Source organism: Gadus macrocephalus, chromosome 12, assembly GCF_031168955.1.
Source record: "Gadus macrocephalus chromosome 12, ASM3116895v1".
Taxonomy (NCBI): Eukaryota; Metazoa; Chordata; class Actinopteri; order Gadiformes; family Gadidae; genus Gadus; species Gadus macrocephalus.
Window position 1 is genome coordinate 22,213,031 of NC_082393.1, and position 24,171 is coordinate 22,237,201.

At 42.9% G+C, this 24,171-nt stretch overlaps 1 protein-coding gene and 1 long non-coding RNA gene across 4 annotated transcripts; both read left to right on the plus strand.

Moving 5' to 3' along the window:
* The first annotated feature begins 4,723 nt into the window (after positions 1-4,723).
* mier2 (mesoderm induction early response 1, family member 2) lies at positions 4,724-22,715 on the plus strand. 3 transcript variants are annotated; one of them, XM_060067466.1, is made up of 13 exons: positions 4,724-4,878; positions 5,977-6,167; positions 6,657-6,770; positions 11,921-12,035; positions 12,839-12,918; positions 13,158-13,227; positions 13,675-13,826; positions 14,719-14,800; positions 15,210-15,304; positions 16,528-16,658; positions 17,851-17,984; positions 19,534-19,614; positions 20,701-22,715. In XM_060067466.1, exons 2-12 carry the CDS (start codon positions 5,985-5,987, stop codon positions 19,587-19,589), a joined length of 1,212 nt encoding a protein of 403 aa, XP_059923449.1. In that variant the 5' UTR covers positions 4,724-4,878; positions 5,977-5,984; the 3' UTR covers positions 19,590-19,614; positions 20,701-22,715. The 3 variants fall into 3 exon arrangements, with proteins under 3 accessions (XP_059923449.1, XP_059923451.1, XP_059923450.1); XM_060067468.1 differs by having other exon boundaries at positions 4,859-4,882; XM_060067467.1 differs by lacking the exon at positions 4,724-4,878 and adding an exon at positions 4,893-5,736.
* LOC132469501 (uncharacterized) lies at positions 6,836-9,148 on the plus strand. The gene is made up of 2 exons (XR_009528431.1): positions 6,836-8,757; positions 8,958-9,148. It is a non-coding gene; the product is annotated as an uncharacterized LOC132469501 (long non-coding RNA).
* Positions 22,716-24,171: the final 1,456 nt, after the last annotated feature.

Here is a 24,171-nt window from a genome sequence, read left to right on the forward strand (position 1 = left end):
CGGCCACAACACGCTAGGCCTAATATGGAAAACACGTTAATGGCATGTTGTGAGATCGTCATTGCAATCCGCAACAAAATATTTCCACTTAGCTGTAGTTGTCATGGCGAACTTTGTTTAATCTGTGTTTACCATTTTATTTTCCTTATCCAGAAAACATCTGAAGTGGAGGAGCTGGCTCTCGTCTCGGTACGCCAGCTGAAGGAGCGATCCCCTCGACTCTGGTCCCCCCGTGCTGCTCAGAAACCATTTCAGCATTTCATATCGAAATGCAATATGTATTGCACATTGCATAGTTTAGTATAAGAGTGTAAGGGGATTTCAAAATGAGCATATGTGATATGACACAAGTGCAATATGTGTCATATCATGACAGAACATGAATCTTTGTGCAGTGTATTTAATGACAGCTATTTTTCCTTTCTTGTAAAACATACCTGGTAAAATAAAGGCAAGGAAAAGCTACTAAACATTCAGGGGTACGAGTTGACTTTTAAAGTAGAGGTCTTTGTTACACTCACACCTTCTACTGTAAGCGGAAGCAGCGATCATAAGGGAATAGAAGAACAATGCGGATTGTAACGCTGTTCTCTGTGTCCAATGGAATTGCCAGGGGAAAGCGCGAAATAGCCCTAGAATGTTATTTTGCGTCTGAGGAGAGAGAGCAGTGCAGCGTGGGACTCGACATGGGCATGGGGTCCGAGTGTGGAGGGTGTATGGAGGGGTCTGCGGGACTGCAAGCAGGGGTGAACTCTCGTGTTTTTCTGTCCGTTGCTGTGTTGGCTCAGTGGAATGGAAGTTCTAAATCCCAGTTAATCTGCTCTGTGTGTGCTGGAGCTGGGGGAGAGAGAGGAAGAGAGAGAGGGAGAGAGAGAGGAAGAGAGGAAGAGAGCGAGAGAGCGAGAGGGCGAGAGAGGGAGAGAGAGAGTGAGAGAGAGAGAGGACCGCTATCATCACCTACACAGCATTGTACTGGTGGTAGGCCACTGGCAGCCCTGGAGAAGTGCAAACATCCTGTTTATACTGGGCGGACAGGGGAGGTGGTTGTGTGTATGGGGAAGTAGTGTTAGAATACCAGACAGGACAGCCAGACAGCCAGACAGACAGACAGACAGCCAGACAGACAGCCGGGTAGGGGTGGAGAGAGAGTGTGAAAGAGAGAGAGAGAGAGAGAGAGAGAGAGAGAGAGAGAGAGAGAGAGAGAGAGAGAGAAGAGAGAGAGAGAGAGAGAGAGAGAGAGAGAGAGAGAGAGAGAGAGAGAGGGGGGGGAGGGGGAGAGAGAGAGAGAGAGAGAGAGAGAAGACGAGAGAGAGAGAGAGAGAGAGGGGGGGGGGGGGGGGGAAGAGGGAGAGAGGGAGAGGGAGAGGGAGAGGGAGAGGGAGAGAGAGGCAGAGGAAAGTCAGACAGACAGACGTAGTGACATCCTGGGAGAGATAGAATGCATTCCAAAGATAACACGCTAATTACGAGTCATTTTATTCCCAATCTTCCCCATTTGGAAGTCCATTGGTGTGGTTTGCATTAGTAGAGAAGGAATTCCGAAAGCTAACTAAATACAAATTCAATCATTAAAACTTCCCAAAAACAGAAAAATGAAAAGAGATAGCCTTGTTGAACAACAGGATAGGAAGCTCTCTCCTCATAGAACAACAGTGCTGAAAGGAACCTTGTTCAAAGTCATCCAGTTATCTGACCGTTGGCAGAAAAACTTTACAGAATGTAAATCCTCAGAAATCACAAACTGTCACCTTTCGAGCACTGAGTAAACCCTTTGGCCAGGAGTAGTAGGCTATTGCCCCCTTGTGGGGGTTCGTTGTACAGCTCTCTATATGCAGAGGTCGTGTCTCACGTTTCACATTATAAGCAACTACATAATCTACATATAATTGTAAATGGAGAAATTCATACTTTCTAGATCTTTCTTTGTTCTCTATGAATTAATCTTTCTTTGAGCCTTTCTGATGATGAAATCAAAACAATCAATATAACACACACATATGGTGCAAGTCTGTGGCCGAATTTTGCATCCTCATTACTATATATGTTGCGTGAGGATTGTGATAAAACAATCCTGTGTTGACTCATCAACGACGACTACCATCTACTTAAATTAGTTAGTGCACTTGTATAATCACCTTGTTGGGTCATGTAATTATGTATGTTAGTCTGTAGCAATTGTTAAAAGTGAGAAGAGAATTGGTTTTCCTATTGGTTGTTCACCCTGTGTGGACCTAATACATCACTGCATCCTCCTTCTATCCGTATCAATTGCAGATGTGTATTGATTCACACATTTGATTTGAATGAAACTTGTATATCGATAACTGGTGTCGGACAATTTTAGAACTTTACATTTTTTACCCAATTCCAAGTTTTCTTTGATGGATCGAAAAGGGATTAGTTTCACTGTAACCAAAGTATAAGCGTTCACAGTTTTAAAACAAAGTATAGAGCGCCCTCTACAGGAGACTAGACCACTGTACTAAAGAACATCCTAGTCTACCTACTTTAGTCGTCAGAATAAAACACACGTGCACACACACACACACACACACACACACACACACACACACACACACACACACACACACACACACACACACACACACACACACACACACACACACACACACACACACACACACACACACACACACACACACACAGATTAATCAAGTATTTATCTTTTTGATTATTTGAGTCTGTCCCATTAGTTCTAAATTTTCGTAATTGGAATTCTGCCGAACTGTCCTTATCAAGAAAGAAAAAATAGGCAAATATGAACAGCATTACATGCTTCTAATTGGTGTTCCTTTTAGATTTCAAATAAATAATAACTAATTGACTTCCATACAAATATAAGGAGCTTAGTTAGGGGCTCCCAGGACACTCAATGAACACCATTCACTGGGGGTAGGGTTGGGGGCAATAAACTGCACTCCCTAATTGACTCAACAGTGATTAAAGTGGAAGGAAGGTTTGGTTCTTCCTCACCCATATAAACCTGCCCCATTGTTGTGTCGAATTAATTCGTCGGTGGTGAATGGATGTCTCCGTGCCCCCCTTTGAAGTGAAGTGAACACAGAACAACCCTGAAGAAGTACTACCACTAATCAAAGAAGCCCTTCATGAGCAGAGGACTCAGACTGCAGCTTGTGACGCCCATCCCATGCCGGCTCCATTGAGACTCTTTACCCCGGCCCTGGTGGAGTACCAATGAGGCAATCATCTCTGCACCCGCGCAGAGTGACCCAAGAAGGACCGTGTCAGACCAAGGCCTAGTATGAGGTCTATGGAGGTGCTTTGTGGTTTGTCTGTACTGCTGAATTGCTTCCCATTGGGATTTTTAAAGTGAATTTTGCAGAGCAATGTACTTACTGGCTAATCAGGATGAATAAAGGAATCCATCACTTAAATTCATGTTTATCTTTGCTCCCATTTTTTTGGGTTTGAGTGTTTGTGTGTGTGTGTGTGTGTGTGTGTGTGTGTGTGTGTGTGTGTGTGTGTGTGTGTGTGTGTGTGTGTGTGTGTGTGTGTGTGTGTGTGTGCGTGTGTGTGTGTGTGTGTGCGTGCGCGTGTGTGTGTGTGCGTGCACGCGTGCGTGTGTGTGTGTGTGTGTGTGTGAGTGAGTGAGTGAGTTTATTTCTCAACATTTGTATACATTTTGGTATACCAATGGAATGCCATGTGTGTAATATACTCTATGGGCAGCAGCTCCTTCCATGCTTTCTAGGTCAGCACAATTAAGAAAGTCATTCTTAAAATTTTACGGCACTTTGTGGTTTGGAGTCTTAATTGTCCTTAAGGGATAATTATTAAAAGCTGTTGTTCCGGGCTTGGTTTATATTGTTGAATTGGAGCAGTGATTAGGGCATATCACCCATCTTTGTTACGCTAATTCAGCCCTATCACTTTATCTAGAAATAGTTCCAAAGAATGTTTATACATTGTAATGCAGAAATATCAAAACCACACACTGTTTTGGTTTCGATACACTACACATTACATAATGGAGAAGCTTTATTTGTGTTTTATGCTATGTATGCAACCGAATTTTAAACCACTCACATACAAACAAGCCTACATAATACATAATATAACGTTCATTTTTACAAATTTATTTTTTTGGTGGTCTCTTGAAAGAGATAAAGATCATGTATGCTGCACTGCTAGGCGTCTTTATCTGTTTTGGCCAGGGCTTGTCCCCGCCCAAAGTTTACATAGGAGCCATGATCTATAGGCCTATACGTCACATCGACCATCATTCCATGGAAGACACTGTAGCACTGTATAGTTCCCCTCGTGTATTGGAAAATATCACGTGATCTCTTGATAGTGACAACAAACTGTTTCTCTCAATCACTGTCTTCTTAAAATATTGTTGTCACGAGATATTGAGAAAATACAAAAATTCTTTCAGCCTTATTTCAAATTCATTCATTTAGAATCTTATCATGTTTCTTTCATTATTCAGCCTTTTATTTATTGTACTGCATCCTACCCGCAAATAATAAACGATGCGGTATGCACCATTATTTAATTGTATCATATCATCGACTATTATAGTAGCTATGTCACAAAAATGTACAGGCACAGGAAAACTTGAGAAATAAAGTTGGGCAGTGGGTCATGGTCGTCACACGCCGTTGACACGCATCACGTGGGGTGAATCAAAAGTATCGAGATAAAACCCTTATGTATTTTTTGCATGTGTGTTTTTTTTTGCCTACGTTGTGCGTTGCTGTAGTTTGTGGTACAGAGAAAAACAATTGCAGTTGCAGGGCTCGAACGTTACTGCAATAACCCCGAGCTGTACAGAGAGCAGATCTACAACATCCGGGCAATACTGCAAGCCTGCGCAGAAAAGGAATGGCGGAGGTAAGTAAGTGAGCAAAATGAGGAATGCAATGAGCGAACGAGAAAGAAAGCGAGCCGTTTTTTATCACGAATCGCGACGTCAACATCGATCCTGCCTCGCGGGTCGATCCGTCTCTCCGCTGGTCAACTTTGTGTGAGAGCGAGCGGGGAAGTATAAATAGGGGAGAAGCTCTCTCTCGCTCTCTCTGTGTATCGTACCGCCGCACTCCGCGTTCGTCGCTTTAAACACTCATTCCCCTTCGCCTGGGCGTTAAAACAGTAAAGGCTGATGGATATAAAGTGGCGCTGAACTATTTCTGACGTGCTCTGTGGTATCAAAGCGGCTAGTTGAAGTTTTAAGAACGATGTCAGACTTTTTAGCCGACCAAACTATTCTGCCGGCCTGTTCGGATGTGCACGAAAAGACTATTTCCTACTCCAGCCACTTGTAGTGAGTCAGAGAGAGAGGAAGGAGCGTTCAGCACCCGAGTTACAGGAAAGCGCCACTGGGCGGGGTGAGACGTGGGGGTGGGCGAGAAACACTCGACTTTTCAACTTTTTACGCTTTTAACTTTTAGTTTTTAAAGCACGCTTTGATCGGTATGGTCGTTCTAGCGATCGGGTATTTTGGGAAAGTGGTTGAAGCGTCGGTTCCCGGGTGTGTAGACGTCAGTGAGTCTAGACGTCTCCTTCGGTCGTTTGCAAAAAAACTAGCCAGCTATAATGTCTCCTGTGTCTTCAGTGTTTGCTTTCGTCTGTCGTTTTTCTTGCCGTACAAGTTTTATAACTTTTAAAAGTTAAGTTCAACCTACTTTTTAACGCATAAAATAACGCATTGCGATGCCTGCCGATTAGGCTAAGAGTGGCCCTCGTCGATAGGTGTCAGAAAACGTCAGCCGATCTATGATGAAACGAGCAAAGATCAACCACCCCACTTCTGTTCACGCACATACATGTACACCTGTTGAAGTGTGCTGTACTTCTCATGTTTACCCCGCAATATACTTCTTTAACTTCACACTTGTTTTGTTTGTTTTGAATCATTAGTGGCCAAATGCTACTAACATTTAAGGATGTTTCAAAATATCAACTGTGTGTTTGTGTGTGTGTGGCCCGTAGAAGGTTAAATGGGTTCACGGCCTGAGTGTGGTCCGTATGGCCTAGCGAGGGTGTGGAGATCCAGCGATGAGGGCCACAAGCAGCAGTCACAGCAACAGGGGTCCACACAGACTGCCGTAGAGGACTTGGAGAACCGCCAACTGCTCCAGCCACGTCCTCTCCCCATGAAGATGGCAGCTCCGTCCCAAACAGTAGGCTGGCTCTTGGCTCTTAACTTGGTGCTCAATATGGTTGTCTTGACGTTGTTAAACTCTAGATATGGTATGAAGTAGACCAAATGAAGCCACGGTTCATCGCAACGTCACATTATATCCGTTGAAGTTAAAAGTTGGAAACTAATACGCTCGTTAAAACTCATGTAGTTGTACATTAAGTAGTTACTATTTCAAATGGACCCGTTTTCTTAACTAGGTCACTTTGGTAAAACTTAGTGCTAAACCTCAATGAGACTAATCCGTCAAAATAAATGTGAAATTAAAAGATATCAGGAGTTTTTTGACTTAAGGATAACCTTTTATTCACAATTATTCTATTACTTAGAATAAACGTGCTTTAACTGCTGGCAAAGCTCTACTGTGTTACCAGAGGTCATAGTAACCTTGCTCTTGGTAAATCAATTGACCTCTATCTCTTCCCATCCTGCCCACCCGTTCCTCCTCCGTGTTCCTTTGTGCTTCAAGGCCAGCGAGCTTCCCCTGGAGGAGCTGCTGGCTCTGTACGGCTACGAGGTGCCGGGCCAGCTCCTACAGCCAGGCAGGGACGGCTGCCACCTGCCCCACATCACACTGGACAAGGTGAGCAACGCTTGGGGGGGGGGGGGGGGGTCTCCTGCTTTTGCTCAGAAGGTAGAGCATCTCCTGCTTTTGCTCAGAAGGTAGAGCATGTGACAAACCTGCAACCGGGAGGTTCCCTGGTTCTCTGTTCTTCAGCACGTTCCTGGCTGAAGTCCCCTGAGCAAGGCATCTCTATGCATCTCTAGCCTTGGAGGGGAGACCTTGCGTAGGCAGTGTTGAAGTTTGAGTGTGCGGAGGAATGTGAGGGGTTTTAAGAAGTGGTTAAGGAGCGGTCGCACCCACCACTGCAAAATAGTCCAACTTGGTGATACCTGCCTACTCTCTTCAAAACCTTTTTAGTTAGCCCTAAAATGGCATAAAATGCTGTGATAAGGCTCTATCAATAGTAAAACATCCTTTAGAAGTTGAGTTGTTTTCTAAATGGCAGCCTGGGGAACAAAATAACAGACGTTAGTGTGTCTTCTGTGGGCCATGTACCTTCAGGCGATCTCCACTGGTGTGTCTTGCGCTGTATGTGTTCCCAGCTTTATCTGTAACCGTTTGTCCTATAAAGGCCTTGGAAACACATGAATCAAACGTCACATGATGGTAACCGGCGAAGAGAAGAGCAACCCTAGGCCTTCGCTGTAGGCCACAGCGACACGCAAAACGACATTTTACCCTTTAAAGCACAAGATAGCTTGTTGTACATCTTCAGTGTCCTACAGACCGTGACCGACGTATGGATCGAAGAACGATTAATTGATAGTACTTTATTTGCCATTTAATCACTTAGCAGATCCTTTTATACCAAGCGACTAGCAGTCAATTGTTTTTCAGAGGCATGTCTTTAATAAGTGAAGAGGTAAAGGTTGAATCCTACCTCTGCTTGCCTACACCGTTGCTTGCATCGATGGTTCTGCCAGCCGACGTGTACATGCATATCTGGAGCTTGGCTTCCCTCGAATTTAACATAAGATAGTTCCTTCAAATTAGGGCTGTACGGTATGGACTAAAATGTGCAGTATATCAAGGTATGATTTGAGGCATAGGCGGTATCGGTATTGTATCACAGTACCTATGTTAATTGTTTCTTCAAATTACGATATTATTGCTTCTGAAGGGGTAAAATACTGGTAAGGGAGCAAAACTGCATTAAAAAAAATATTCAAGTTACATCTCTGAAAAACACAGATGTTTAAAGGAACACTCCACCCATTTGCATTAAGCTTTGTATTGTTAGTTACCCAGTCATATTTTTGAATGGTCATGCAACACTATCTCATTTTCCCCCGAGACGGGAGAAATACGTATTTACCTCTTACACTTCTTTCTGGCAATGAAGCAAAATTTTTCATTGCCAGAAGGAAATACAAGAGGGGGGATTTCTATTGAGACTACAAGCACTAGTCCCACCCTTTCAAACCCGCCCATAGGGGGTGGGACCTAATGCGCTAACAGACCTATCACAGATCAGTGCCAGTGAGTTAGACTTCACCTGCGGAAAACATGGCCGACGATACTGAATACGCAGACACACAAAATGGAGGATTGGGATTTTGAAGAAGTTATGGTAGAAACGGATGTTTGTGGCTACCTTTATGAGCCACAATATAGTGACGAGCAGCTGAGGGCTATGGAGGAACAGGAGGCGGCTGACGCTGCCGCCGCTATAACCGAGGCAGACGACCTGCCTGCCGCAGACGAGGAGCCTGCAATGGCTCGATGGGGGCGGATTGGCGGTGCCTGTGCTCTCACTGTGCGCCAATGGACACAGAACAAGAGTCTGTCTGCTGCCGAGAATTCCAGCGGTGCCAATTTCTTTCGGAAGAAATCATCGAATCGGAGGATGACAAGGACGTGTGTGTTGTCAATCACCGGAGTTTCGCACCCCAGGCTTTATGCCTCATCTGAACAGTTGGGTATTGGATACATATTTCCGGACCCAGAAAGTGTACTGGAAACGCCAGCCAAAGCCCGCCGGGAGCAACAGACGTCTGAGCATAGAGTAAGTGTTTGTTTTTTTACTAACACATTGGCTACAATAGTTTTGAGTCCCGGGGAACCTGACAATGTAGCTATCCGAAAGTAGCCGATCTTATTGGCAGATCATAGGCTACGTTACGTTAGCTTGAAGTCTGTGTAATCATAGGCTACTCAAGGCATAATTTATCTTGCTTTGCTAATGTTGTTCTCTTTCTTTCTTAGACAGTATCGGCTTCCTGTGTTGTCCAGGCCATCAGAGCTAATTACCCAGCACAATATGGGCAGTACCGTGGCTACCAGGAGACAGTAGATGCTTAAGATGAGCTGTGACTATTTTGACTCTAGCAAACGCACACTACACGTTTTATTTTTGTAAATAGTTCATATTTTTTCATGAATAAAACTTCAAATTCATGTTGGTTGTTGTGATTTGTTTACTAACCCAAGTGCCGTCATACTAAAGTAGGCCTACTGTATAAGACAAACACTTATTTAAATTGGGGAGAAAAGTTGAGTACAAATACTTGATATGCTGAGATACTGTAATTAGCAAATGTTTTTATGCGGTACAGTAATATACAAATGATGCGTTTGAAAAAACGAGGGCAGAAGTCTATGCTAGTCAACGTATCACGGGGATATGTTTACACAAAGTTTGCTCGCGCTAACACTCTCGCTAGGACCATGGGTCCTTCCCCCTCCAAACGAAAACAGGAAGGCGGTGCAGTGAGCGCAATGCACTGTGGTAGTTGGAGGATTTTTTACTTTTGAGGCAAAGAGACACTTTCTGCCTTTTCTCAGGCTAGGATGAAACGATTTCAATTTTTTTTTTAACATTTATAATACATATGATTATTTACTTTATTAACCTTCAAATCTCCACCGGTGAAGTATCCCTTTAATAGTATGTATTTGTTTCACCACTTGCTTGCAGACCTTGCCGTACAGTTCTGTCATCTCAATTTGGCTGAAGTGTGTGCGTGCAAGTAACGCGTACCTGGGATGAAGTGTTTTGACCATCTCTTTAAAGCCCTTTCTATTGACATTTTCAAAGGGAACCATGTCCTTACACAGGTAAACAGTGACGGCGTTTGTTATCTCGTTCCACCGCTGGCATTTTGTCGTAAGGACTGGCTTTGGGAAAACGCCTGCGGAAGCAATGTCTGATATGCAGAGACAGCTTCACGCTACCAGCGTCTGTCTCGTACGGTGTTGAATGAGAGCTTGTGAAGGGACTACTGCGCGCTTGCGCAATAGCATAATGTCTGAGAAGTATCGCTGTCAAATCTGTCCCTGGTAAAGTAACGTTGCGCGGAATTGAAAGAGGAACTATGTTTCGTTACCATATTTCCAGTGGTTGCGCGAAAGTTGAACTTTATGATACTTTTTTAGTACCTTTGTGTGTAGGAGCGATGTTGTATATGAAATGCTCCTCATACCCTAGCGTTATTTTTTATTTTATTTATTTTTTCACAATTTAGCACATATCACATACATACTCCTAACCACATCCATACGACATCACACAAAACAGTAGGGACACAACAGTTAAATGCGTTCACAGGACAGAGAAGAGAAAAAAAAAAAAACTACATAAAATAAATGAAATAATAATTCCTACACTGCCCTAGTCTGTGGGTTATCCATTATTCAATTTTGGTTTGTATTTTTTATAATCGCTATATAATTCAGTACTAAGGACCATGTGGATATGAATTCCTGCAGTCTTGAATGCCGTTTACTTGTGATTTCTTCAATAGGCAACAAATATATTATCTGCTCCAGCCATTGACCCATAGTGGGTCCTGACTGGGAAATCCATGTAACTAATATACATATTTTTGCAAAATAGGAAAGCATTGTAAACGCACATTTCTTTGTATAGGGAAACTTTTTTTTCACATCATAGTTTAACAAATATAGCATAGGACATAGCTCAAAAGTACAATTACACATATCTTGAATTGCTTTATGAATCTTTTCCCAAAAGGAGTAAACGGCTTTACAATGCCAAAATAGATGCATAAATGTCCCAATTCAGTTTCACATTTGCTACACATAGGAGAGTTTGTATCATCAAAGTTATTGAGCTTCACTGGAGTTATGTAGTATTTATACAGAAATGTAAAAAATGTATAATCACTTTAATGTTTGTAGTCAAGGGTGAAGTAAATTCCGTGCACAAAGTTAACTAATCTTTTTCGCTGAACTTCCTTTTAAGCTCTAGTTCCCAAATTGTTCTCAAAGGAGGAAATGAGTTCTGAGAGCTTTCAGACAAAATTCTATACAAATGAGATATCTTCCCCTTAACAGAAGTAGAAGAGGTAATAAATTGTTCCAACTCAGTGGAATAGAGTCTAAATTGTCCCTTTTCAAATAAGGATACAATAATATGACGAACCTGCAAGTATTGCAGTTCTGGGGATTTTATATTCTGCACAAATAGCAGTAAAGGATTTAACGGAATTAGAATCTTCATCAAACATGTCCGAAAAAGTTTCAGACCATGAAGTGACCAATTTCGAAAGTCTGTTTGAGAGAGAGCTAGAAAATCAGGGTTAAATGCTATAGGAGAGTTTTTGCTTATACAGTATGACCCTCTGTACTCTTATCTATTACAGTCTTGCCAAGCTTTCAATGTGGCTTGTAAAGGGGGAAATCCCTCTACCTTCATCAGGGGCTGCAATTTATTAACGTAAAGTGTTCTTGTGATCTCCAATGGATAGCATGTTAGTGATTCCAGCGTTATTCTTGATGTAGGACGTTTACATTGAATAAACTGCTGCTCAGACGCAACCTCACCATCCACACGCACTGTGGTGTTATATTACAAGTGCGCAAAAAGCGAACCATCCACACACACTTCGCCGCTCCGACGTTGCCGCTTGGTCGTGACGTTTGAATGCCTCGGAAAAGGCCCTCAGACGAAGTGAACGCTATCTGCGTTTGGAGCAGAGTTGAAGGTTTACATAGGGTGTTGGGGAGAATTGCGAAAACATAGGAAATGCCCCCTTTTTTATCGGGGTCTTATATCAGTAACAGTGACGAAATGACATGGTACTATGTTGACGATCCTATAAAACCCATTACCACGATGAAAAGAAAAAAAATTGGGTTTGCTTGCTCTTGCACTCTTTTATAAATTTTACCAACAGGACGGCTTTGACTGTTGTTTCCTGTCCCAGGTTCAGGTGACCGAGGACATGTTTGTAGGAGACGAGGAAGAGGATCCGTCGGCCGATGAAGACCTTGCGCCCTCCTATACTTCCAACCCTTCTGATCTGCTGAGACGACTGCAAGGTAACGCGCACACTTTCTCTTTCACTTTCACACTACTGTTTTTGGTTATTGTCACATCCTCTCACTCTCGCAAGCTCTCTTGCTCGCTCTCTTTCTCTTTCCCTATCCTGTCGTATAACTTCGCTACAGGCACCTTCTCTGGCTTTTGAACGCTTATTTACAAAAAAAAAAAAGTAATAGGCTTTCTTATGAGGAATGTTTCTGCGTTCTTCTTTTTTTTTTGTCTGTGTGTTTACCAATATTATCTATATAGATATCTATATCTCTATCTATATCTAAATCAGTGTAAATCCGATGATGAAGACCTCTTTCTTATACCAGATCATGTGCTGATATAGGTCACCTTCTTTCATCCTAGGGGTGCAAAAGCTGCTTGAATCAAATTCACCATGTGTAGCAAGGAGAGCACTTTAACTCGGCCAGCTGCATAGAGAAGTCGATGGAATGTGGACTGTCTGTTTCCTTGTTGTGGAATTTCCCTTTAAGGCCAAACAACATTTACATTTGTTAACGTTATAAAATAAGCAAGCACAGCGTTCCTGTTTAAAGCCAAGCAACATGTCAGTTTCAGAACGGAAGCGAAATAACGCTATACAATTTTCTAATCCGAAATGGTATTGGTCCTATTCGAGGCCCAGCGGAAAAATACAGCCAGGAGAAATTCCTGCTCTATATTTTTCATTTTAAGACCCGTCACTGGCCTTGACATACCCATCTTGATTTGTGCAAGTACGAAAAATGACATCATGGCTGTCCCTGGGATGTCTGGGTGTTAACGGAGTGAACAACATGCTGTCTCTCAGGTGGAGACAAACAGGCCGACGCTGGCTCTTCAGAAGAAGACTCAGATGGTGCTTCCGTTCCCTCCAATGGAGAACGCAAGGTAAACCGCTGGAGCTCCCACGTTTAATAATCTCTCTAAACCCCACTGAATGGCATTAACACTGCCAGGGTTAGCAGTTCAATTCCTAATGTGACCCCCCCCCTCACTTGGGGTGTCGTAAGATGCTTTGAATAAAAAGCCAAATGGCATGCATGGTTATATAATCATGAATAAATCCATCAAATCACATTGTCCTCTGTGGTTTGCTCATGACTGTCGTACCAACTCTGTCTTGCCAGGATATCATGGTGGGCTCTATGTACCAGGCCCAGATCCCTCCACTCAGCCCGTACGGCTCCCAGGGCCGAGGTAAGCCCTCACCACTCACACCTAGTCCCCACACGGCTCCTCCCCTCGTCCCATTCACCATGCGGCTCATGCAGTGGCTCAGCCGAGATAACAGAAGAGCTCGTGCCTGCGTAGACCACCAATGGGTTTTACTGGTATTTTTTTCAATCCCACCTAAGATGAATCTTTGCACCTTATTTTTTCGTCCCTTTTTAATATAATTATGTCTCACTCTATTGGCCCCTCCTGTTTATTTTCATACACTTTCTCCCATCCCTACAACATACATTCTTATTTTATTTTATTGTATGACAATGTTTATATGTGAAGCACTTTGAGTCTGGCTTGTGTATGAAAAGTGCTACATAAATAAAGTTGCCTTGCCTTGCCTTATCTCCTCATGTGTACCGTGATCCAACCCTCCCTTCTTCCTCTCCTCCTCTCCCCTCCCCCTCCCTCCGTCTTCAGCCTATGACGGTGACGACCAGCTGCTGTGGAGCCCCGGGGTGCTGCCCCCACAGGAGGTGGAGGGATTCCTGCTCAGCGCCCTGGCCCCCAGCGGCCAGGAGGTGGCGCCCTACACTAATGCACACCGGGACACCCTCCGCGACAACGAGCAGGTAGCGTGACGCACAAGGGTTCTCAAGCTGTGGGTAGGTCATGGGATGACCGTAAAATGTAAAAGGTCAGATGTGTATTATGTTTCACTGATTATACACAGTGTGTTTACCCGAATGCACACAAAATGTTCACTTAAGCGGAGCGTCAGTGTTGTGTCTTTGCTCTTGTTTTTAACGGTAAAGTCTATTATAGGTACCGTCTTTACCTCTTTAAAACAGAGTGAGTCTACTTTCCTCGGTTTAAGAAGTTATGCATCGGTCAGAGAATCGTTCTCATTACTGGCCCCTTTGGCCGGTAAGTGAACTGCAGCCTACTTAAGTTGTTTCATTCAGAGCACTGCCCCATGGGATGAGACAATAACAATCATAAAATCAATATTTATTTATGATTATTTATTATCATAAATACACATTTTTAAAACAGAAATGTTTGTCATTAACTGCGCTTGGAAGACACTTTTTCACAACTGAATCTAAACGTTATAGAAGTCCATAAGAAGCGTTTGACGCTTACTAAGTGACGGGTTTTGGTGTGAATTAGGGGCTAGGGAACCCCTGGCTTACTGCATACTGCAAGCTAGTTGTTCGACTTAGGGACCACTCCCGAAGGAGTATTTAGTGAATGTAAAGGAGTAGTGTGTAGCCCCGGGCAACAGTAGCCAAGGAGGTAAAGCAGCTAGGCTGACCATGGGAATGTTGCTCTTTTGATTTTAGGGTTTCTTCTTTATCAAATTTTTAAGGTTTGCGTACTTCGTTGAATATGGGTTAAAAAATATATGGCACTAATAATAATTTTCATTATTGTATGTTACACATGTAGTTTTATGCTCATCGCCTTGAAATGTCATTTTGAAAAGATATGTTGTAATTTATTTTAACTGTTTACATTCAGGCCCTCTATGAACTGGTGAAATGCAACTTCAATGCAGAAGAAGCCCTAAGAAGATTACATTTTAATGTGAAAGTGTTCAATGGCAAGTATATTTCTGTTTCTGTTTATATCAAAATAACCATTTGTACAACAAGACAAAAGCAAACGTTAACCCCGGATTGAAAACCGATTGACACGGCTGCTACCATCTCAGGAGACGACAACTTTAATAAATTAAGGTTGATTAATAAATTGAAATGCACATTTCCATATCCGTGGCTACGAAATGTTTCAATTTGAATTCAACTTTTTTTAGAGCTGTACTTATTGAAAATGTATTGAAACTATTAACTACTAAATATTTAAAATCAGAAAAACTGAAGTGTGTGTGTGTGTGTGTGTGTGTGTGTGTGTGTGTGTGTGTGTGTGTGTGTGTGTGTGTGTGTGTGTGTGTGTGTGTGTGTGTGTGTGTGTGTGTGTGTGTGTGTGTGTGTGTGTGTGTGTGTGTGCAGATGAGCTGTGCTCCTGGAGTGAGGAGGAGGGTCTGGGTTTCCAGCAGGGCTACCGGGCCTACGGGAAGAACTTCAACCTCATACAGGCCAATAAGGTGAGCCCCCTCGTGTTCTGGAGGCCAGGGTCAACATGCGTTAGCTCGCCTGCGGGGTGAATGGCAGAGCAAGGATGCCCTGTGTGTCTATTTTAATCAACATGGTCTCACAGGAATCCGTGAAATGACTACGGTCGGACGCTTAACTCGAAATCCGTGGCCGCATCACGGAAACACGCCGATATCCGTGTGTAAGCCACGGAATAACAGTGTCATTTACTTGCATTGGAGCAAATTCCGTGGCCACATCGGAGACAATTGAAGTGATTCCGTCAGACCACCACGGATTTTGCGTTAAGCCCCCGCTGTGGTCAAATGTGGCACACACACAGATTGAAACGGGAGCACACACACAGATTGAAACGGGAATCTGTGTGTGTGCCACGGAATATCATTGTCATTTACTTGCATTGGAGCAACTTCTGTGGACACAACAAGGACAATTTAAGTGTTTCAGTGAGACCACCCCGGGTTTTGAGTTAAGCCCCCGTGGTCGACTCGCTCGTTGAAACGGGGATCCGTGTGTGAGCCACGGAACATCAGCGTCATTAACTGGCATTGGAGCGAATTCCGTGGCCACTTCACGGAAATCTGCGTGTTTCCATGATGTGTCCACGGATTTCGAGTTATTCGTCCGTAGTCATTTCACGGATTCCTGTGAGACCAGGTTGATTTTAATCTACTGTCCTGTTCAGCAGTTTGGTGAACCAGAATATGGGCTGGAGGCTGCACCAATCTAAAATACGCAAACATTAACCCATGGTGGAACATATGCCCCGAGAACTCAACGTTTTTGTTTCTGAGACTGTGTTCAGAACCTACGAGGTGGATGTTGTGTCTGGAATCTGACCTGTGGTGCTAGTATGTCATCATGTCTGGCACCTAATGTACGCATTTATTGTATGTTGTACGTCCTTGCACTTAAAAATAGTACTTAGCATTGTGTATTATCTTATCCTAGCTGTCTTTTTTGTATACGAGGAATGGGTTAGCCTAATAATTGTTAGTGCTTGACACTTTGTTCTATGAACATCCTTTACTGTAGCACCAGCGATATATTGTTTTACTTTCTTCTGAAAAATGTTCTTATTGTAAGTCGCTTTGGATAAATGCATCTGCTAAAGGCCCTAAATGTAAAAATGTCACCACCTTACCATAAACTTCATTAGAGACTGGTTTGGTGGCTGAATTCTCGTTTTTTTTGTTCCTTTCTTCTGCCGCAGGTACGGACGCGCTCGGTGGGGGAGTGTGTGCAGTACTACTACCTGTGGAAGAAGTCTGAACGCCACGAGTGCTTCACACAACCGGCCCCCAAGATGGGCCGCAGGAAGTTCACCCTGCAGTCCGGGAACATGTGAGTCACGCTGCACACCAGACCGACAGAATCTGGGTTCACTTCAACGACCCCGTCTAGGAAACATGCAATGGGAAAAAAAAAACAGCATCAACATTGGTAATTTAAATTTGTGCTATTCGACCAGAAGGACACCTTTTTTATTTTATGAAACACAGTGTATATAGTACACTCAGTGGAGTGAATTCATCAGAAACCAATAGTGAATCAATTACACTTAACATTTTTTTACCTTTTTATAAATCACCAGCAAAATATTTGATAAACCTCATCCCACCCTCAAAATTGTCCACATCTATTTTTTATGACGGGACACATCAGTCTGAACAATCAGTCTGGACTTCTTCTGAGAATTTGTCTTGAAACAGTGTAGATATGACTGTCCTCCGATATTGGGGATTATAAACTATATTGTGCATTTTAATTCAGCAAATTCTACACATCTGAGACCAGATTGGTCTTTGAGTCGTCAGTCTATAGTCATATCAAATGACGACCAGTCACTCCCATTCTGAGTATTTGGCGTGAGGGCGGTTTTTATGATCAGAGCAGCCATTACTGCTGGTTTAGAGAACTGTTTTCTGCTGAGGTCTGGTGGTTAGACGGTGGAAAAACTGTTCTTCTGTTTCTAAATTTATTTTGGTTTTCCTGTCTGGTTGACTAATATATAATATAATTGGCCTACTTGACGCTTTTAACTACCGTAGTTTTGCTGAAACAAATCCATCACTTTTTTGGTTTTGTGTTTTCTTTGAGGGGATTTTTGCAAGTTGATGAATGACAAAGCTTCAACCCAGAACAAATTGATCCTCTAGGTCAATTAGTTTGTTCATAATATAACGATGAACTGTAGGACGTAACGACCAGAGTTTTTTAATTTATTGGTCGTAAACCAACTTCCTCGTTTGTAGCACTTGTGTTGCGGTTAGAGTGTGTCTCGTTTTCTACTCAAGTGCCTAACTATTACGCACTTGACTTTCATAACTATGATTAAAGAATACCTTTTCTTTCTGATTATCTATAACGCACTGGAGCTCTTTTTTTTTTTAAATTAATGGCAGCTTTTGTTTCGTTAATTCAACTTTTGTCCTCCATTTGCCCTCCGAGTATGCCTGTAAATCGCTTTCAAATTGTTATCTACAAAGTAATGTTACAAGCTGGTCCTGCTCCCCACCCCATGTCGTTCTCACAGGGAGGATGCGGATCAGTACGAGGACCTCGGGCCGCTAGAGGGCCACGGTAACGCCAAAGCTTCCTCCCACAAACCCCTCAGAGCACAGAGGATGAACCTCGCCCCGTCGACGGCACAACGCCCCGACACACCAGGTAGGGTCCTCAGCCACCCTCTTCAGCACAAGTAAAGAGATTGAGCGGGATCAGCCAAGGACGAACCCTAATGTGTTTCAGATGTAAAGTGTGACATGGTGTTTGGAAAGATTGATTGCAGTATTGCAGCATTGAAGGGTTTTCCATTGCGCTTAGAGGCTCTAACAAACGGAAGTCAGACGGCATTTTTAGAACGTCTTTCAAGAAGCGTCCGCATAAAACCGGAGGCCGGTGCGTGACATGGGTTTTCAATAAGTTGGAAAGTGCTTATGGTAGGGCTGCGCCTTGAGAAACGTGATTGGACAAATGCTTTGATGCCAATGCAGATATGTAATGTATACCAGAATTCTTGGTAATAGGTTGGGGAAAACAGATGTATTTTTTTGGTAGGAATGGCCCAGTGGGTATTTACGGGTGTTACAGGCAAGGCTTTAGGCACTATGTCCTGTATTGACTATAATATATTACTTTGACCTTTATCATTTATTGATTCATGTATATGTGTGTGAACAGAAGATTTAGGAGCTATTCAATAAATAAATTATGTTTGTATAGTGTTCCTTTATGGTTAATTATAAAATCAAGCTATTTCTTAATTTTACTCCAACCAATGGTGTATTTTTAGCTTTCAGTTGTGTCACTGTAATTCATGCCAGAATCAACTCGGCAGACTTTTTTGCACAAGCATCTCGACTGGACAAGGCAGAGCACTGAGCTGCAAACCTCATGTCTGCAATGCACCCGACCGCTTGACCTTAGCACCGTTCAATGGAGGAGATAACGTATTCCCACAACTAACAACAACAATAACAACTGCAACAAGTAGAGTAACAGTTTAGCAATGTGTTCCCTGAGATGAGCCACAGGTTAGAGTTTGGTTTCTCATGAAGCACTGCGTTGGTTTACTTGTACACTATTAATGTGTATTAATTAGATATGAACTAAAGTTGAGTGTCAACCTTACTCCAATAATCCAAAGGAGTGTCAACTTAACCTCTTATCTCTACAACCGCCAAATCACAATGACCGGGTGACCCTTATCCTGGTGCACTTTAGGAATGTTTCGTTTCAGTTTCGTCTTTGGAAAAAAAAAAAACATTTATTCCGAGATTAGTTTTAGCTTAATTTTGTGGGTCGAGGTGACCGCCACTGCATTAGCTAGTCAAAAAGTGGTGTTGCCTCCTGTGTTCAGGCGCCATCAGGGTGATCTCTCTCCTGACTGAATATGTTTGCATAGCATTTCACAACCACATCATCTCCATACAAGTCAACACTCTGTGAAACGCTGGCCATGCCCACTCCAGAATCCATGGGTGTATGTGGAGGTTCCCCGTCAGAGTACATGTGTTTGGAAGTCTTTTGTTTTTGCCTCATTTTATAATGATTTTAAAGCATTCTAAATGTTCCCATTTTGTGTGTGTGTGTGTGTGTGTGTGTGTGTGTGTGTGTGTGTGTGTGTGTGTGTGTGTGTGTGTGTGTGTGTGTGTGTGTGTGTGTGTGTGTGTGTGTGTGTGTGTGTGTGTGTGTGTGTGTGTGTGTGTGTCTGTAGAGGAGGAGGGTCGCCCGAGGCGCAGAAGAACTCCTCGCTTTCTGTTAAAGTCGTGAGCTCGGCCCCAGAACGCAGGCGCAGGTAACCCACACGGCTGAGAAAGGGGAGGGAAACAAAATGGAGATCACCATGAGCCCCCTTGTAGACAGAGCGATTCTCACTTTATTCTTCCTATGGGGATGTTTTGTTGTCACGGCAGCCGACAATCAAACAAAAAATAATTACATTAAAAAAATATTAAACAACGTTACAACAAAATAAAAATGACATTGTTTGTATTCACAGCTTAACATGTGCAAGAGTAATATAAAGAACAGATTCCTTTTTATTTTATGAAGAAGGATCAAGATAAATATCTCTGCCGTTAAAGCCACAACAGTTTCCTATCATCAGCCTTAAAGCCAGTCCCATGATTTACCTTGTAATGTAACAATCATAATAGTGTAGTAGTACCACAATGCAAAATACCTCACCCCTACCTGCATTAATGATTATTAAGATCCGACACATTGGATAAATGCCCCTGCTTAATTATTCAGAGGCAATTAACAAACATACCTGGAATTTCCAGTGCAAGGACACAGGCCAATTAAGCTGATGGAAATGTGGAGATGTACATTACCCATAAGTCATCAGATATTCAACCTCTGATCCATAATTCTCCTTATGAACTGAAGTTCTGGTTCTGCATCTCACCAAAGCTACTGAGAGTTCAACACTAAGTGCTTGGAGAAGTGTTAATGGTTCCCATTAAGCCTCAATGGGGGTTGGTAGAAGAATCATCTTGCTGCTTCTCAATATCTTTTTTAGGGCATGAATCACACTGAAAGTCCCAACAAACTTGTTTTCTGTGTAAATCCCTTTACAACCGTTTGCAATTACATAAGCGTTTTTTATGTTTTTTTTTTCAGTTTGACTTTGAAACAAGCTTAGTGTAGCATACTTATTCAAATGCCAACAAGCAGCTTTGCCCAAAACGATCCTCGAAAGAATTTATTTTATAGTATTGGTGTCTGTTGCACTTCTTAAAATGTGCACTCTGGCAGCTAATGTTGATCTTCATTTTTTTAATCCAGATGTCAAGTATTGATTGTATTTCTTTCTGTAAACATACCCCGCCAAGGTGCAGAGATTGTTTTACAGACTGTCTTTGTGTCTCGTTGCCAGGCGGTGAGTCGGGGCTCCTTGTGATGGACGGCCGTCTCCTCAGCCATCCCTTCTCCCCCCTACTCTCCTCTTCCATCCACGGATCACCCCATGGGTTCTGACCCAGGCGGCAGCTGTGTTCGACATCCCAACCTACCAACACCCCAAGCGTTCCACTGTACCCCCCTTTCCAAAGAGCACTGAGCTTCTGGGTCGTCCCAGTCCAGAGGGCATCCCCTCCCCCCCCCCACAGACCGTGATAATGGCCCGATCCAGGGGCTGCAGGCAGGGACTTAGGCCAGCTCCATGCCGACCCACCTGCACCGGCCACAGCACCACCCTTCACCACAGACTGTAGGACCTCCAGCAGTTTCATAGGCCAGTGAATCGTCCAGTGAAGGGGCGGAAATGGATCCCAGTCAAACCAAGGGCAGACGGAGAACTTCTTCCTGAGGTTGTATGGAGAACTGATCTCGAGTTTCCTTAAATTTTCTTTTGTATATTTTGTTCAAGACAGGAGGGGCATTGTCCACTCTGAACTGTCCGATGTCTGGGGTGAAAGAGTTTCCCACTCCCCGAGTCCTGGGAGGTAATTCTTGCTCCCTATGAACTGAACTAAGAACAGAAGCACATTGACCGGCCTTCCCCCGTCCACCCATTAGTGGACGGACCTGTCAATCAGTAACTTTGGGCTGCTATTGGAGACTACATTAGTTTACTGCTCTTCACTGGCTGGACGTTTTGACTGCAGGTACTGGGATGGTGAACAGAATAGTGTGTACTCACTGTCGGCAAGCATAATGAACAAAGTTGATCACCGTCCACCAACTGGTTAGAACATCATAGCAAATGTTGACCACAACTTTTTTTATATATAAATATATATGATTATATGCTTAAGTACAAAAATTTAAATTCTTATCGCCTAAGTGATCAGTCAGGTACTATGTGTTTATACTCAACCTCTTCAAAATTCAATAAGCCAATTGGACGACAGGTTAATGCCTGTGTGAATGTATAGTGAAGCTAAAGTTATGAAGTCGATGAAGCATCACCGAAAGTGGCCTCTTACCCAGTTTAGATCAATTGCTTTCCTTTCTTTACTGCTTTTTACTCCTTTTTTTATCTTCCTTTTCTTTTTATCAAGCAGTCTAGTGTCCTCGACACAACGTTGCTGGTTCTTGGCTATACCAACGTTTTTAAATGAACCCTTTGCTCCGTTTATTCTTGTGACATTGCGTTTAGGGCAACGATTAATTAACATTTAAAAAGAGCTTATTTTATCTCAACAATAGCCAGTCCATGCACTTGTTAGCAATGCATTGGTTACTTTGCTCTGTATGGTCACGCTGGATATGAAGTCATATTGGATTCCTATTGGACGAATCTAACAATTAATCTCTCAACCGGCCCAAAAATTACTCCGTTCAACAAGTGTCTAAAGCCACTTGTTAAAATCTCATTGGCTGAACAGCTGATAATCTGTTTTACTGTCCCCCAGTTGAAAAATAATACACTCTACGATCAGGAATAAAAAGCAGACGGGAACATCATAACAAAATAAGTGCATATCGCTTCCTGGAGGTTTAGATTCGTGGACCAGGCTAGACTGAACGAATGGCAAGATTATCACATGTAAAAAACAAACGCATGTTCTAGCCTCTACTACAAACCTAAAGGAATTATTGTTTTTCAAATTGTTGTTAAAGACACAAATTCAGTGGCATCAAGCCTCCATAGCCCTTTCTATTTATTTCCTTATTCTGGGTTCACACAAACAACGAACAAACAAACATGGCTGCCGTTTGCTTTTTGGTCCAACCCAGTGAGGTCAACATTTGTCTTTGTGTTTGCATTGTTAACTGGCGGAAGATTCTGATAGTGAAAACAGAAAAGGGGGAACGGTATCACCACAGTACACTGCCTTTTTGTCTTTTTAAGCAATTTATATATTGTACCTCTGTTGTTTATTGGTTTATAATTATTATATTTTGTACATAAAAGAAAAAAGGAACTATTAAAATCGACATTCAGAATTGAAGTCACTTTTTTTCCTCTCTAGATAAACATAGCTTTCTTTAGGGCAGAAATTTGCCTATATCTCCTTTCCCATATGAAATATACATTAGAATATTCCTGTTGTCCTCTAGAGGATGCTGTGGCTCTGTTAAAATGAACTCCCCAGCAAACATATTATTTCTCAAGCTTTGCTAGAGCCTCTATATATGGCCATTCTATATCAGACAAAAGGCTCTGCTCTCAAAAACATTGATATTTTATTGATCCCAGATGAGAAATACTACATATAACAACGGAATAGCAGTACCCCAAGGTCATCGTGAGTGGGCATAGAGAAGGGGCTGGCGGTTAGAGTGTGGTCCTTTTGTGGCCATTGATGAGCCATTGATGCCCAGGGACACCCTGCACCCCCCCAAGCTGTTGGATCAGCACCCCGGCTGGCACCAATGGGGGGGGGGGGGGGGCTGCCCACCTGTTACCCATCACGCCAATCAGTTGACCACATCAATTGTCCACTGAGTAACAAGGGGCTGTGTGTGCCTGTATGAAGGATGGGGGCTCGTGCTGTGGATCTTTAGGATCTTTAGCGTGACGTATCTTCACGTTCCCTATTGAGAAGAAGTCAGTATTGCAACAACTGAAAATTGTAGGCCACAGCATCTTGGCCATTTAAATATTTCCTTTTAGGATGAAGGGAGGTTTAAGGGCAGGCAGTCAAGGATACCTCACTCTTGGGCTATACCATTCCGACTTTGCGGTTTGTACACACGTCGTGTGTACACATGCTTTTGTTTCATAATTTTTTCGAGCTATTCAAAGTACCTCTAGCTTCCTCTCGTGGTGCTATGACTCTGTGTCTGCTGTGGTTCTTCAGTGCCCTCTAGTGGCCCACTGTTGAAAGTACCTCGGTCTGGGAGTCTGCCTCTTGAGCTGCGCCATGTCCACCCTCTAATGTCAGAGACAGGACAAGACTACTAGTGTACACACACACACACACACACACACACACACAGTATCATTGCATAGCTTATAATTAAGGAGCTATCCAGCTCCTTTGTGGTATACTCTATAACTCTATATACAATCAAGGGTTGGGTTGAGTCTGTTCACTCTACATGGGAAATGTTTCACTATCGGATGGTAGAGAGAATTGTTTATTATTTTATCCTAGTCTTCGGTTCCCAACATGTTATAAGACCACACTCTGTACATTTGCCTTACTCCTCTCCTTGGGAATCATCCACTGTCCTCCCACACATGTGACCGCCACATGACATTTTGAAACGTCACATGATGTGACAGGACAGAGCATGTCATCTCAATAACAACAAGACTGAAGAATTTGATAGTTCCTCCATTTCCTATCGCTTTCTGGTTGAATCTTGCTGTATGGTGTCTATCTTACAAAAGGAAGAGACTCCATTTGTGAAATATTTTTTTCAATGTATGAATATTTTCTATTATATTTCCTAT

What these genes read in the sequence shown, in the direction of transcription:
- mier2 (XM_060067466.1), top strand. Translation starts at nt 5,985, where the DNA reads ATGGGTTCACGGCCTGAGTGTGGTCCGTATGGCCTAGCGAGGGTGTGG. An exon ending in TAATGTGAAAGTGTTCAATG is followed by an intron (nt 14,801 to 15,209) that starts GCAAGTATATTT and finishes GTGTGTGTGCAG; the next exon opens with ATGAGCTGTGCTCCTGGAGT. An exon ending in ACAACGCCCCGACACACCAG is followed by an intron (nt 17,985 to 19,533) that starts GTAGGGTCCTCA and finishes GTGTGTCTGTAG; the next exon opens with AGGAGGAGGGTCGCCCGAGG.